Source organism: Myxine glutinosa, chromosome 7 (genome assembly GCF_964187855.1).
Source record: "Myxine glutinosa chromosome 7, kmMyxGlut1.1, whole genome shotgun sequence".
NCBI classification, from domain to species: Eukaryota; Metazoa; Chordata; class Myxini; order Myxiniformes; family Myxinidae; genus Myxine; species Myxine glutinosa.
This window is the reverse complement of record NC_136267.1, coordinates 33,439,580-33,453,081: the sequence shown is the minus strand read 5'-3', so window position 1 is coordinate 33,453,081 and position 13,502 is coordinate 33,439,580. Positions and strand designations below refer to the sequence as shown.

Below are 13,502 nucleotides of genomic sequence, written 5' to 3'. Positions count from 1 at the left end.
AGGCTGATTGGTCTGTAGTTGCTAGGATCTGTTTTTGCACCTTTTTTGTGCAAAGCGGTGATGTTGGCTGATTTCCAAGCAGATGGCAGTTGACCTTGAGCAAAAGAGAGGGTGAAGAGAACAGAGAGAGGGTGAGATAGAGCAGCAGAGCAGGATTTTAGGACCCGTGGGCTGATGCCGTCGGGTCCAGTTGCAGAATCAGAGTCGAGGGTTGACAGAAACTTTTCCACCTTGTCAGGAGGAAAGGACACGGAGTCCAGGAGCAGCAGGGTACGACTGAGTATGGTGGGTACAGAGAGGGATGGGTTTGGGACACAAGATTTAGAGGCAAACACAGAGTTGAGGCATTCAGCTTTTTCACGTGCGGAGTCAGCTGTGTAGCCGTTTGAGGTAAGGGAGGGGATGGAGGGGGAACAAACACCAGAAACGGATTTGACCAGACGCCACCAGGATATGGAAGAGGGAGACAGATAAGAGAGTTCGGTCTTGAGAACGGAGAGATATTGTTTCCTGGCTCTCCTGAGGGTGGACACACACTTGTTTCGGGCTTTGTGAAAGGAAATGAGATTTCCTTCCATTGGATTTGCTTTCCAGGAGACGAAGGCAAGTTGTTTCTGGGCAACAGCCTCACCACAAGATTCCGTGTACCATGGACGGGAGGAAGGGTATGACAACTGAAGACGAGATGGGATAAATCTGTGCATGAGAGAGAGCAATTTACTTTGGAAGAATTCCCAGGATGAGTTGATGTCAGAGGTGGTAGAGATGGGAGACCAGTCCAGATGATTGATGGCTGCTTGAAGACCGTGCCAGTTGGCCTGAGTGAAATGCCAGACTCGTCGACGCTGAGCAGGCTCCCTGAGGATGGTCAGAGAGATGTCCACTTTAACAAGGACATGATCAGATGATCTGATCGGAGCAGAAGAAGAGCAGCAGACATTTTCAGGGAAGTTAGTCTTAACCAAGTCCAGAAGAGAAGATGTTCCGTTGACTGAGATCCGGGTCGGGAAATTGACAGATTGTGTCAGTCCCAGTGAGTCGCAGAAGTCCTTTGCTGAGGAGCCATGGCTGGTGAGAGAGGTACCCACACCCAGCCAACTGGCATGATGACAGTTGAAATCACCACATATGAGGAAGAGAGAGTTGGGATGAGTAGATAGAAGTTGGTCCATATCATCAGACAGCGAGATGGAGATGGAGTCATCACTGTTTGGTGGACGGTATAACACACATATGAACAAGAGGTGGGAGCGAAGGGGAAGCCGTAGCCAGAGGTATTCCTGGGGGTGAGGTGGAGAGAGTGCAGTGCAGGGCGAGTGAGGAAGAGAGTTTTTGATAAAGATAGCAACCCCGCCTCCAGGACGAGGCTCAGGTCTATCATACCGGAGGAGGGAGTAGCCCGGGAGAGATACTATGGAATCAGAGACATCATAAAGGAGGAAAGTTTCTGTTAAGCAGATCACGTCTGGTTTGACAGAAGCAACCTGTATGGAGAGATCAGTTAAGTTTGAACGAAGGCCCCGGATGTTTGAGGTCCATACCGTTAATGAAGAGGAAGGGGGAGCATCAGATACAGAACAGGGGGGAGGAGGGGTAGGGTAAGATGTGGAAGAGGTGGAAGAGGTAGGGAGAGCTGTTGAAGGTGTGTCAGAGATTTCAGAATAGCTCGGAGAAAGGGAAGGATGGGGCGGACAAAAGGTTTGATGGTGATTGGGTGAGCCACAATGAGGTGTTATTTGAGGAGGGGGAAGAGCGAGGCAGAAGGTTGGGGGAGATGGAGGTGAGAGTTTGAAGGGGGAAGAAGCGGGGAGGACGCTTTGAGGAGGGGGAGTGAGAGGGGGGAAATTGAGAAGCAATGAGGGTGGGGAGATTTGAAGGGGAGGGGTGAGGGGGGAGTTTGGGAGGGAAGGGACAAGGGGAGGGATTTGAAAGGGATGGGATATGGGGGAGATTTGGAGGGGAGGGGTGAGGCAGGAGTCTAGGAGGGGAGGGGCGAGGGGGTGTCTTGGCGGGGAGGGGTGAGGGGGTAGTTTAGGAGGGAGGGGGCAAGGGGGGAGATTTGAAAGGGATGGGTGATGGGGAAGATTTGGAGAAGAGGGGTGATGGGGAAGATTTGGAGGGGAGGGGTTATGGGGAAGATTTGGAGGGGAGGGGTGAGATTGGATTTTTGAAAGTGTACGATTTATGGGAAACGAACATTTATTGCAAAATGAGTTTCTTGTGACCTTCGAGTTAAAAATACGTTTAAGGACGCTGGATGGAGGATGGAGTGCAGGAGAGTTTAGGGAATGTAGAAAAAAGGCACTATAGGAGATGGATATTTTTTTGGGGATGAATTGATTTGGTGAGCAAGTCGAAAGCAGCCTTTTAAAGAAGAAGAAGAAAAAGGTGTTATAAAATATGACGGAATACATAACTTGAGGGGAAAGTGTAAACATTGAAGGTTAATGAGTGAAAACTATCTGGGGAAATGGGGGAGAAACACGTGGTCGAAGAACGAACGAACGAATAAGAATGAATAAACGAATGAGAACAGAGAAGGAAATGTTTTTTTGTTTTTTGTTTTTTTTTGTTTTTGAGTTGAGATTTACACAAGGAAGTAGGCTATGGGTGAAAAGACTGGGAATACAGAGAACTAAAGTTATTGGATCACAAATGACGGACCACTGAGAGAAAAACAAAGCCTCAAGGTTGTACAGTGCACACTGTACAAGGCCTCAAGACACGACACGAATTAACACGATTTTCAATACAGGTATGAAAGATTTGCACCGAAAAATCTTCGTCGGGACACAATATACGTACAACACCATAAATAAATACAGTTTTAACGAAAATACAAATGGGAACAATCACTTAACTTCGATTTCAAATCGTTCGCGACGCGGCAAAGGCCTTGCTCGCAACACGGCAAACAGACGATCAATTTATGAAAGATAAACACCGAGAAACAACCAAAGTTGCACACAATAACTTCACACACCGAAAGATAAATACAGTTTCGACAAAATACAATTGTGAACAGACTTAACTTCGAAAAACGTGGAGACCGTGTGGAGCTTCGAAAATCCCTCCCACCGTCTCCCCATATTGGGAAAATCCCATATTGCCTGGACATGAAAGAAAATAAACAATTACTTAATAAATCGATAATAACTAAGCAATTGATTAATCAAAAAGTAAAAATACTCGTTTTTCCAAAGCACATGCTCACTATTGTGCCCAAATTTCAGCTTCCTAGCTCAAAGGATGGCTGAGATATCACCCGGATAAACAAACAAAACAAACAAACAAGAAGACGTCATGCGGAGCACGATACTTACAAAATCTGCCCCCACCCCCAACGTTTTTCCAATGATCCAGCAAATTGTCCATTTCTTGATCAAAGCTTGGGTCAACAGGATGAAAAGTGACGATTTTTCAAATGAAAAATGATTTTAGAAGTTTGACCTTGAGTTGACCTTTGACCTTTTGACCTCAAAAATAGTTGGTTTCCCAATTCAGTGAGGCACTATACAAATGCTGTTCAATTTTCAAGTCAATTGGACGAAAATTGATGGTTTTTCAGATGAAAAGTGATGATTTTGGAAGTTTGAGCGTGAGTTGACCTTTGACCTCAAAAATAGTATGTTTTCCAATTTAGTGACTCGATATGCAAATGCTGTTCAATTTACAAGTCAATCGGTTGAAAATTGATGGCTTTATAGATGAAAATTGATGATTTTGAAAATTTGAACTTGAGTTGACCATTGACCAGTTGACCATTGACCTTTTTGACCTCAAAAATAGTTTATTTCCCAATTTAGTGAATCAATATACAAATGCGATTCAATTTTCAAGTCAATCGGATTTAAAATGGCGCTTTTAGAAATTTGACCTCCAGATGACCTTTGACCTCAAAATCAATCGGCTTCTCATTTTTGACGACCGATACAACTTGGTGAAGTTTTGTGACGATCCGTTTAGAATTGTGACCTGTAGGCCGGTGACAAACAAACAAACAGACAGAACCACAAATGCAACCGATCAATACATTTGAAAAATCTTCGATTTTGCAAGTAACAATAAATATGTCGTGCATAGCACGATACTTGCAAAATCCCCAAAATAAGTTGGCCTATGTTGACCTAAAAAATGGTTGGGGGTTGAATTCAGTAACCAGATATGCAAATCCTCTTCAAATTCCAAGTTAATCGGATAAAAATTGAGGATTTTAGAAATTCGCCCTATGTTGACCTTTTGGCCCATGCTAACCTCAAAAATACTTGGTGGTTGAATTTAGTGACCAGATATGCAAAACCTCTTCAAATTACAAGTTAATTGGATGAAAATTGAGGTTTTTAGAAATCCGGCCTATGTTGACCTTTTGACCGATGTTGACTTCAAAAATACTTGGTGGTTGAATTTAGTGACCATATATGCAAATCCTCTTCAAAATTCAAGTCAATCGGATGAAAATTGAGGATTTTAGAAATTTGACAAAGTTGGTGACCTTTGGTCTGTGTGGGCCTATTGACCTTTTGACCCCAAAAACAATAGGCTTCTTGCTTATGACCAACTGTTCCATTTGGTGAAGTTTCATGAAGATTGGTTGAAAATTGTGACCTATGGGCGACTGACATACAAACAGACAGACAGACAGACAGACAGAATAACGCACAAGACCAACCAATATACTTGGAAATCTTCGATTTTCGCAAGTAACAAAAAAACAGAGTGAAAACTGAGTACTCCCTTTCGGCATTTCCCCATTCGGCGCCCGACAATGACATCATGCAGGGCCTGGAGATGGAATAGGAAAGGGACGGTGTACAACAATGTTCAAAGCATGATGCAGGTACACCATTTCCTGATGCCCAGATTTTTCCAAACTGATAGCAGGAACCTTTATAAACAAGCATTCTGAGTATTGCGCTGCAATACATGTCCCCAACCAAAGTTCAAAGTGCCATAAGTTTGTCAAAAATGATCGAATATGCAAATTTATGCACGGTTGATGCTGGTTTTCAAACTTGATCTGAGGTATGCTGAGACACGTGTGTCACGCCTCGCCTCGTTGATAAGCCCGCAAGGTCGCTCCATGGAGCAGCCTGCACGTATTGCACTGTGTAAATTATATAATTACCAACTCACGGTCTGAGGTACCAGCGATTCAAGAGATATCCATTTAAAAATATATATATTTTCGTTTAATTAACGATATCTGCCAAACCACGTGCCCTATCACAAATTCCAAAAGGACATTTTAGTACACTGACATGCTGAACAGATCTGTGAAGTTTCCCCTCGATTGGATCAAAAATGAGGGAGGATCTCGGTTTTAAAGGTTCATGCTAAAAATGTCATAACTCTGAAACCATGTGACGCATGACATCATGCTCGTTGACTTTTTTGTTCGTCATGGGTATGCGATTCTGCCTTTAAAGTTTGGCCTCGATCTGTTCAGCCGTTGCAGAGAAAAAGGGGTTTTCGTGTTTTCACGAAAAACAATATGGCCTGTGACGTCATAATTACCATTAAAATATTCTACAGACCGAGTCCCCCCTGCAGTGAAAATTTGATCTCAATCGGTCCTATTATTGCAGAGAAAATCTTTTTTAAAGGAAATTAAAACTTAAAATGGCACTGAGTTCAGGATCATCAGAATTATCACAATTCCCAAAGTTCAAAGTGCCATAACTGTTAAAAATGATCGAAACGTCATGAAGTTTGAACTTGATCTGTAACTTATCATAAGGAAACCATGTACCAAGTTTGAAATCATTAGCATTAAGAGTTTAGAAAAAAAGTCCGGACAACTGTTCTTTGCATGACGGACTGATGGACCGACGGATCGAAGGACCGACGGACTGAAGGACAGACGGACCGACGGACTGACTGACGGACGGAGGGACGGCGTGCAAACCTATAGTCCCCTCCGGTGTACACCGGTAGGAGACTAATAAAGCAGCGAGGTACAGCACAATGAGCAGCAGCTTCATAACTATAGCAGCACAATGAGCTATTTTAACTTTAAAAAATATTTTGTGCCTTGACTTCTCCAGGTAGTAGGTTGTAGACAGCAAGCGCTCAGGGTAGTACGACTACTACCATCCAGACTTAGGAGCGTTAAAGTGGTGCCCGGAACCATCTTGCACTCTCCGTGTCAGGACTGATGGTTTTCCTTTCTGTCTCACTCAAACTACAGCTACCAGCTTCGCTTAAATCTCTCTTTCTCGCAAACAAACACCAAACACTTTTCATCATGCACTTTTCTTCACTTTTATTTAAGGCCGGCCTTGATGAGGACTACATTGGTTCGGTTAACAAAATAGTTTCCTTCGTATTATCGGATGCTGGGCTGAGGCAACCTTTGTTTCGTGTTCCCGTTGTGCCGGGAAGGAACGAGGTGCAATTATAACATCACAGTAATTTTTGATAAATACATCGCGGGGTCCCGTGCTCATGGTGTCTGTCGGCGTTTCCGGGTCGGCGCCCGGTTCATCGCGCAGTTCGTCGCACGCAGTTTCGGGTTGGTAAGTGTGAGTATCTCCGTGTTTCGTCGCACATCATGTCCGGATGGATGTGTGTTGTTCTATCGACATTTCTAGTTGTTCCCTGCTTGGCGCAGAACAAACCATCAAAGAACCAGGTGCGCATTTCTTCTCACAACGTCTTGATCGGTGCACGAAGAGCGCGACGCCGAACGGTCGAAGGACCATGTGTGTGTGTTGCGGAGCAAGGTGGCGCGAGGCCATACTCACACGCAATCCACAGTGAAGCTGCAAATTTTGCCAGTCGAGCAAGACTCATATGAACGGTGTGTCGGGCGAATACTTACATATCGGGAAGAGCGTGAGGACGCCTTTTGAGCCCTTGTTATACTGAGGAAGCCAGCCGAGAGGAATGTTCGAGCCACTCGAAGTGGAGCCGGATTCCAAGGCGGACCAGCCATTGGACAATCCCGGAGGGGACACATGAGCACCCAAGGGAACACTGCACGTGGAGGCAGATGGCCAGTATACTTTAACAAGCTTATTTAATGCTGTTCCACCCAACTGTGTTGCTCGAATGGTAACTGGTGCCGAAATATGTTTATCCAAAAGAATCCTGAAACCTTCCGGTTTGGAGAGCGGCACACATGGACAACTGAGTTTATCCAGTCTCGGAATCCTTACGTATCAATTGTGCAAAGGCTGTGGACACACGACAAATATTTCTACTTCACACTGATTCATGGTGCCAAACCCCTCCATGTCAGTACCATACCCCTCATCTGCTCCACCCCCCCCCCCCTTGTCCTGCTCCCTCTCAACTTCCACATTGTCCTGCCCCCTCTCAGCTTCACCCTTCTGCTCATCACGCCTGCCGCTCCCGGCTTCGCACGGTCCTGCACCCTCTTCTTGCAACTCTCCACATCCCCACATCCTATCAGCAGCTCCTCTCCCCCTGTTCCGAACTGTGTGGACCTCAAACATCCAAGGGCTCCATTCTAACCTGAAAGATCTTGCAATGCAGGCTGCTGCTGATAAACCGGACATTGTCTGTTTAACAGAATCCTTCCTCTCACAGGATGTCCCTGTCTTCTTAGTATCTCCGGCATTGTCTCATCTGGTCTGATTGACCTGGAACCCGTCCTGGTGCCGGGGTTAAGCTGTACATAAAAAACTCCATTTCTCACTCTTCTTGTACTGCTCTTACACTTCCCAAATCCCAGGAGTGCCTATGGCTGTGACTTTCCATCCGCTCCCAGATCATGTGTGTCTTGTAACGTCCTCCCAAAAGTGACAACTCCATCTACATCTTTCTCTCAGTTGACATGCAACAACTTTTAATCACTCATCCCAACTCTCTCTTCCTCATATGTGGTGACTTCAATAATTGTCAACGTGCTAATTGGCTGGGTGTTGGTACCTCTGTCACCAGGCATGGCACTTCTGCGAAGGACTTTCATGACTCCAAGGGACTGACTCAATCCTTGAATCTGCCCATCTGGATCTCTTGCAATGGCAAAGCTTTGCTTCTGGATTTGTTGATGACCACCTTCCCTGCAAATGTATTTTGGTGGCCTCTGCCCCAATTAGCTCACTTGTGAAGGTCAACATCCCTCTGTCTATTCTCAAAGAACAGCCTCAGTGCCAGCTAATCTGGGAGATCACTCGGGCAAACTAGCAGTGATTGAAAGCAGCAATCACACTTCAGGATTTGTGTGCGATATCTACCGACCCTGATATTAATTCAGCCTGGGAATACTTCCACAAAAACGTGATCTTTCTTTTGCATATTCATCCCATCGTGTCTTCAGTTATCTTACCCATCCTCCTGCTATTGGTATTCTGAATCCTGTGGTGAGACGGTTGCTGTAAAACAACTTGCTTTCTCTTGCTGGAAAGGAAATCCAAATGAAGGCAAACTTTGATCATTCCACAAAGCCTGCACCAAGTGTGCATCTCCTCTCAAAAGTGCCAGAAAACAACATCTGTCTAATCTCAAGAATGATCTTTAAAACTTGTCTCCTCCTCCAAAACCTGGGGGTGCCTTGTCAGGTCCATCTCTGGAGTATGCCGCCCTTCCATCACTTCCCTCCCTTCAATTGCACCAAAGCTAAATGCTCAGGAGAGGGCCGAATTCCTCAATTCTGTACTTGCTTCAAAATATTGTGTCCCTAACCCTCTCCCCCTCTCTCTGTACCCACCCTTCCCAGTCGTACCCAATTGCTCCTGGATTATACGTCTTTTGCACCTGCCAAGGTAACTATACTGGAGAGCATCAGCTCACGTGTCCTGAAAACCTGCTCTTGCACTTCCTCTCTCTGCCCTAGTTTCACCCTGTCATTTACCATTGGTCATTTTCCATCTGCTTGGAAATCAGCCAACATTACCTCTTTACACAAAAAAGGCTCAAAAACAGATCCTTGCAACTACAGACCAATCAGCCTGCTCCCGATTATCAGCACGGTCATGGAATCAATCATCGCTTCTGACATCAAATCCTTCCTCTTCTCCAATGGCTTGATCTCGGATCATCAATTTGGATTCAGACCAGGTCACTCTACTGTCAGATCTATTATGAAACAAGTGTCAGATTACTGAAACTGATGACGTTTATTGTCACACATGCAATTTTAGAATAAGAGAAAAAATATGGTGGCCCAAATGTGCCAACAAATATCTCATCCCAAGAACTCTTTGAACACTCCTTTCATAACTAACCGTATGAGGTGAATGGTCATTCAAAGATTGCCTATATTTTCAACATGATGCAATACAATACGACAGAAAGGCGTGTGAGTTTGAAATATTCAAATTAACATTTGTTTGAAATGTGAGCGATGGGGAAAAAAATCAGGAAACAAATAACAGATATAATTTGTGTCAATGATCTTCATTCATACTATGGTACCCAAGCACGCTCCCCCATTTGTACGCACCTATTAAACCTCCCTCACCTCTCCATCACTAAGTGTGCATGAGTCATAAATACATCACCCCATTACCCCATAGTATAGACATTGTATAGTTTACTAACGTGTTTGATTATTGAAACAAATGTTCTTTATTTTCTGTACTTGAACACCAATTCATTTTGTGCCGAATGTTATTTGTAAAACTTTCTGTGTGTGTTTCATATTCGTTTCTCTGTTTGTAGATTACTCCAGGGTTACAAAGGAAGAGCTGAATGCACGTTCCCTGGTTGTCCCTGAAGGATATGTGAGATATAAAATAGAGAAGGTATGAGGAAGTCTGCATTTCCCACACCTTGGTTTTTGTATTGAAGCAAAAGCCACATGTTGTGAATTCAATTCCGACTTTCATCGGATCAATAACACACTCCAAAAAGGTCTCTTCATCATCATTGTTCATCTAACATTCATCCCATTCCCTCTTTTTTGCTGCTTGCTTTATCCCTATAGTGGTACAGCTCTTCGTACCACTACGAGTTTCCCATCAATGCCGTTGTGGAAATGCACTGTGAAGATGGAACAAAATCACTTAAACGATCAATGAGGGTAGGCTGGAGCTCTGGAAAGATGGATCTCCCCTTCTGCGGAAGAGGTTTGAATTTGCGGCAATTCATCCCCTCCTACTGTCTATATAAAATTTCGATCGTTCTTTGGGAACAATTTCTATTGAACTGTCCATGGAAATTCTTTATGAAATTTCCAATGATGTTCTGTTGAACCTGTGTGTTGAAATTCCACAGTACTTTTGGACCATGTTCTGTAGAAGTGTTCCATAGAAATTCTGTATAAATTTTCTATCGACATTCAGTAAAACCTGTTTATATAAATTTCCGACAGCACTTTAGCACCAAATTCGATAGAACTATTCCATGGACCTTCTATATAAAATTTCTATGGAAGTTCTGTAGAACCTGTCGACAGAATTCTATCATACTTTAGGACCAAATACTACAGACATTCTGTAGAAACTCTCGACTTTTACTATCGATTATATTTCTATTGAAAATTTATTCTATCTCTATTGAAAACAAATGGAACAGTTATATCGATCTTTGTCCCAAAGTACTTTAGAATTAAAAGACAGGTTCTTGAGAAAATTTCGAATGCATTTATTTGAAACATGTTTTGCAGGTTTCTCTCTCATTTTGTCAAATTCCGATGACATTTGTTCACATGTAGGTGTTTAGGAATGCAGTGTTACCTTGCACTGTAATCCCATAATATATCCATCTTATCTCCTTCTTCTGAATATTTATCTCTGCATATGTTTTCCCTCCTTCCCTTAGACACTGATCCGTCCTGTTTGATACCAAGCAGGTCATTTCAAGACAATCATCTGAGATATCCGGAGGCGTATAAAAAGCAAGTACGTACCTGCGCATGTTCTCACCATTATGGACAAAATCTCAGCAGAATAAAATCTGTAAATGAGTTCTTTCTTGAACACAAAATGAACTGACATAAGATTTCTTTCGTTTTATCATTTCCCATCTGACTTGGAATAACTAAATAACTCATCGTGTTAATTGTTTCTGCGCTGCTCAGCTGGATCCTCCCAAAATGTTTGTACAGTCGTGGCCATCTGCGGAGTTTTGGGGGGTGGGCAGGGGGGCCCCGCCATTGCTTTTTTCAGTAGTTTACAATTAAGATAAAAACATCCCGTATTTAAACGTGAGTAACAAAGCGAAACGGAACCCAAGTGCGTGGATTTCTTCCTCCAGCCACGGCAGATATCGCGGTATTTGCATAGAGTGACGTGATTGGCTGCATCCTTTTTCAAATCAGATTAACGGTTAGATGCAGTCTGCAGTCCATGAGACGGAGCTGAACGGCGAACATTAACATAAAACTTATGCGATTCCAGTTTTAATTTAGAGTAGATTAATTTAATTTACCTCATCTAAAGAAAAGCCAAAATGCACATCAGGAAGTTTTTTGTGAAAACGAATGTTGAACCGCCTGCGGATGATTCACAACAGAATATCACAAGTGCACCACGGGCCCAGCTACCGCCGCATACCTCAGCTCTCGGCGCCGTATCATTGCAAGTACAGCAAGACAACCTCGAACCTTTGGAAGCAGTGAAGAGAATCTCAGAGAAAAAGGTTTGCAAAAAAGCACCTAAAGGACTCTCAGACTGTGAGAAACAAGATTCTGTGGGCTTTCATGTGTCTTTCACGAAGGAGAGGCTTCCGTCTGGCCACTCTGCCATAAAGCCCAGATCGGTGGAGTGTTGCAGTGATGGTTGTCCTTTTGGAAGTTTCTCCCATCTCCACACAGGATATCTGGAGCTCAGCCAGAGTGACCATCGGGTTCTGGGTCACCTCTCTTACCAAGGCCCTTCTCCCCCGATTGCTCAGTTTGGCCGGACGGCCAGCTCTAGGAAGAGTCCTGGTTGTTCCAAACTTCTTCCATTTAAGAATTATGGAGGCCACTGTGCTCTTGGGAACCTTCAATGCAGCAGAATTTTTTCTGTAGGCTTCCCCAGATCTGTGCCTCGACACAATCCTGTCTCTGAGCTCTGCAGGCAGTTCCTTCGACCTCATGGCTTGGTTTTTGCTCTGATATGCATTGTCAGCTGTGAGACCTTATATAGACAGGTGTGTGCCTTTCCAAATCATGTCCAATCAATTAAATTTACCACAGGTGGACTCCAATCAAGGTGTAGAAACATCTTAAAGATGATCAAGAGAAATGGGAGGCACCTGAGCTAAATTTCAAGTGTCATAGCAAAGGGTATGAATACTTCTGTCAATGTGATATTTCAGTTTTTTTTCTTTTTAATAAATTTGCAAAACTTTTTAAAATCCTGTTTTCTCTTTGTCATTATGGGGTATTGAGTGTGGATTGATGAGGGAAAAAATGAATTGAAACGATTTCAGCATAAGGCTGCAACATAACAAAATGTGAAAAAAGTGAAGGGGTCTGAATACTTTTTTCTAAATGCACTGTATGTACAGTCGTGGCCAAAAATATTGGCACCCTTGCACTTTTTTCAAATAACTCACAATTTTCTCGAAAAATAAGTTGAAATTGACAAAAGTATTTAGTCTCCACAATTCTTTATTTCACTGTTAATATTGCAGAACATTTGTTTTTGATATAGAACTTAATATATCCTTTTAAATCAGAAAATAAAAAGAAATGGCATTGACAAAATTATTGACGCCGTAGACTTAATATTTGCTTGCACAGACTTTGGACAAAATAACTGCAGTCAAGCACTTCCTATAGCCATGAATGAGCTTCCTACACCTCTCTACTGGCAGTTTGACCCACTCTTCTTGTGCAAACTGCTCCAATTCTCCCAGATTTGAAGAATGCCTTCTGCCAACTGCTGTTTTCAGATCTCTCCACAGATGTTCAATGGGATTTAGATCTCGACTCATTGCTGGCCATATCAGAACAGTCCAGCGTTTTGTTTTGAACCATTAATGGGTGTTTTTTGAAGTGTGTTTTGGGTCATTGTCCTGCTGAAAGACCCGTGACCTTCGACAGAGACCCAGCTTTCTGACACTCGGTTGAACATTACACTCGAAAATGCCTTGGTAATCTCCTGATTTCATGATGCCATGCACACATTCAAGGCACCCAGTGCCAGAGGCAGCACAGGAACCCCAAAACATCATGGAACATCATCCATGTTTGACTGTAGGGAAGGTGTTCTTTTCTTTGAAGGCTTCATTTTGTTCTTTGTAAACATAGAGATGATGTGCTTCACCAAAAGCTCTAATTTGGTCTCATCTGTCCGCATTCTCCCAGAAGGATTTTGGCTTGTTCAGGTGTGTTTTGGGAAACTCCAGTCAGGCTTCCTTATGTCTCCCTCTCAGCAGTGGGGTCCTCCTAGGTCTCCTACCAGAGAACCCCCTTTCATTGAGTTGGTGACGGATGGTGCGAGTTGAAACTGTCGTACCTTGTTTCTGAAGGTCAGCTTGAATCTGTCAGTTGATCGAGGTGCTTTCTCCACCATTCGAACAATCTTTTGCTGCAATCTTCGATCAAGTTTTCTCTTGTGGCCACGTTCAGGGAGGTTGGCTACAGTGCCATGGGCCTTAAACTT

General features: G+C 43.5%; 1 protein-coding gene across 11 annotated transcripts in view; it reads left to right on the top strand.

The window, feature by feature from the left end:
- The window catches only part of LOC137430452 (complement factor H-like), a 184,686-nt gene that overhangs the window by 73,351 nt on the left and 97,833 nt on the right, over nt 1-13,502 (top strand). For all 11 annotated transcript variants that reach the window (XR_013624046.1, XR_013624045.1, XR_013624048.1 and 8 more), the window contains 3 exons: nt 9,628-9,710; nt 9,893-10,034; nt 10,729-10,808. Coding sequence is in view for 7 of the 11 variants with exons in the window: in XM_078781414.1 (XP_078637540.1) it covers nt 9,628-9,710; nt 9,893-10,034; nt 10,729-10,808 (305 nt within the window). In the remaining 4 variants the exon portion in view is untranslated. The remainder of the gene's footprint in view (nt 1-9,627; nt 9,711-9,892; nt 10,035-10,728; nt 10,809-13,502) is intronic.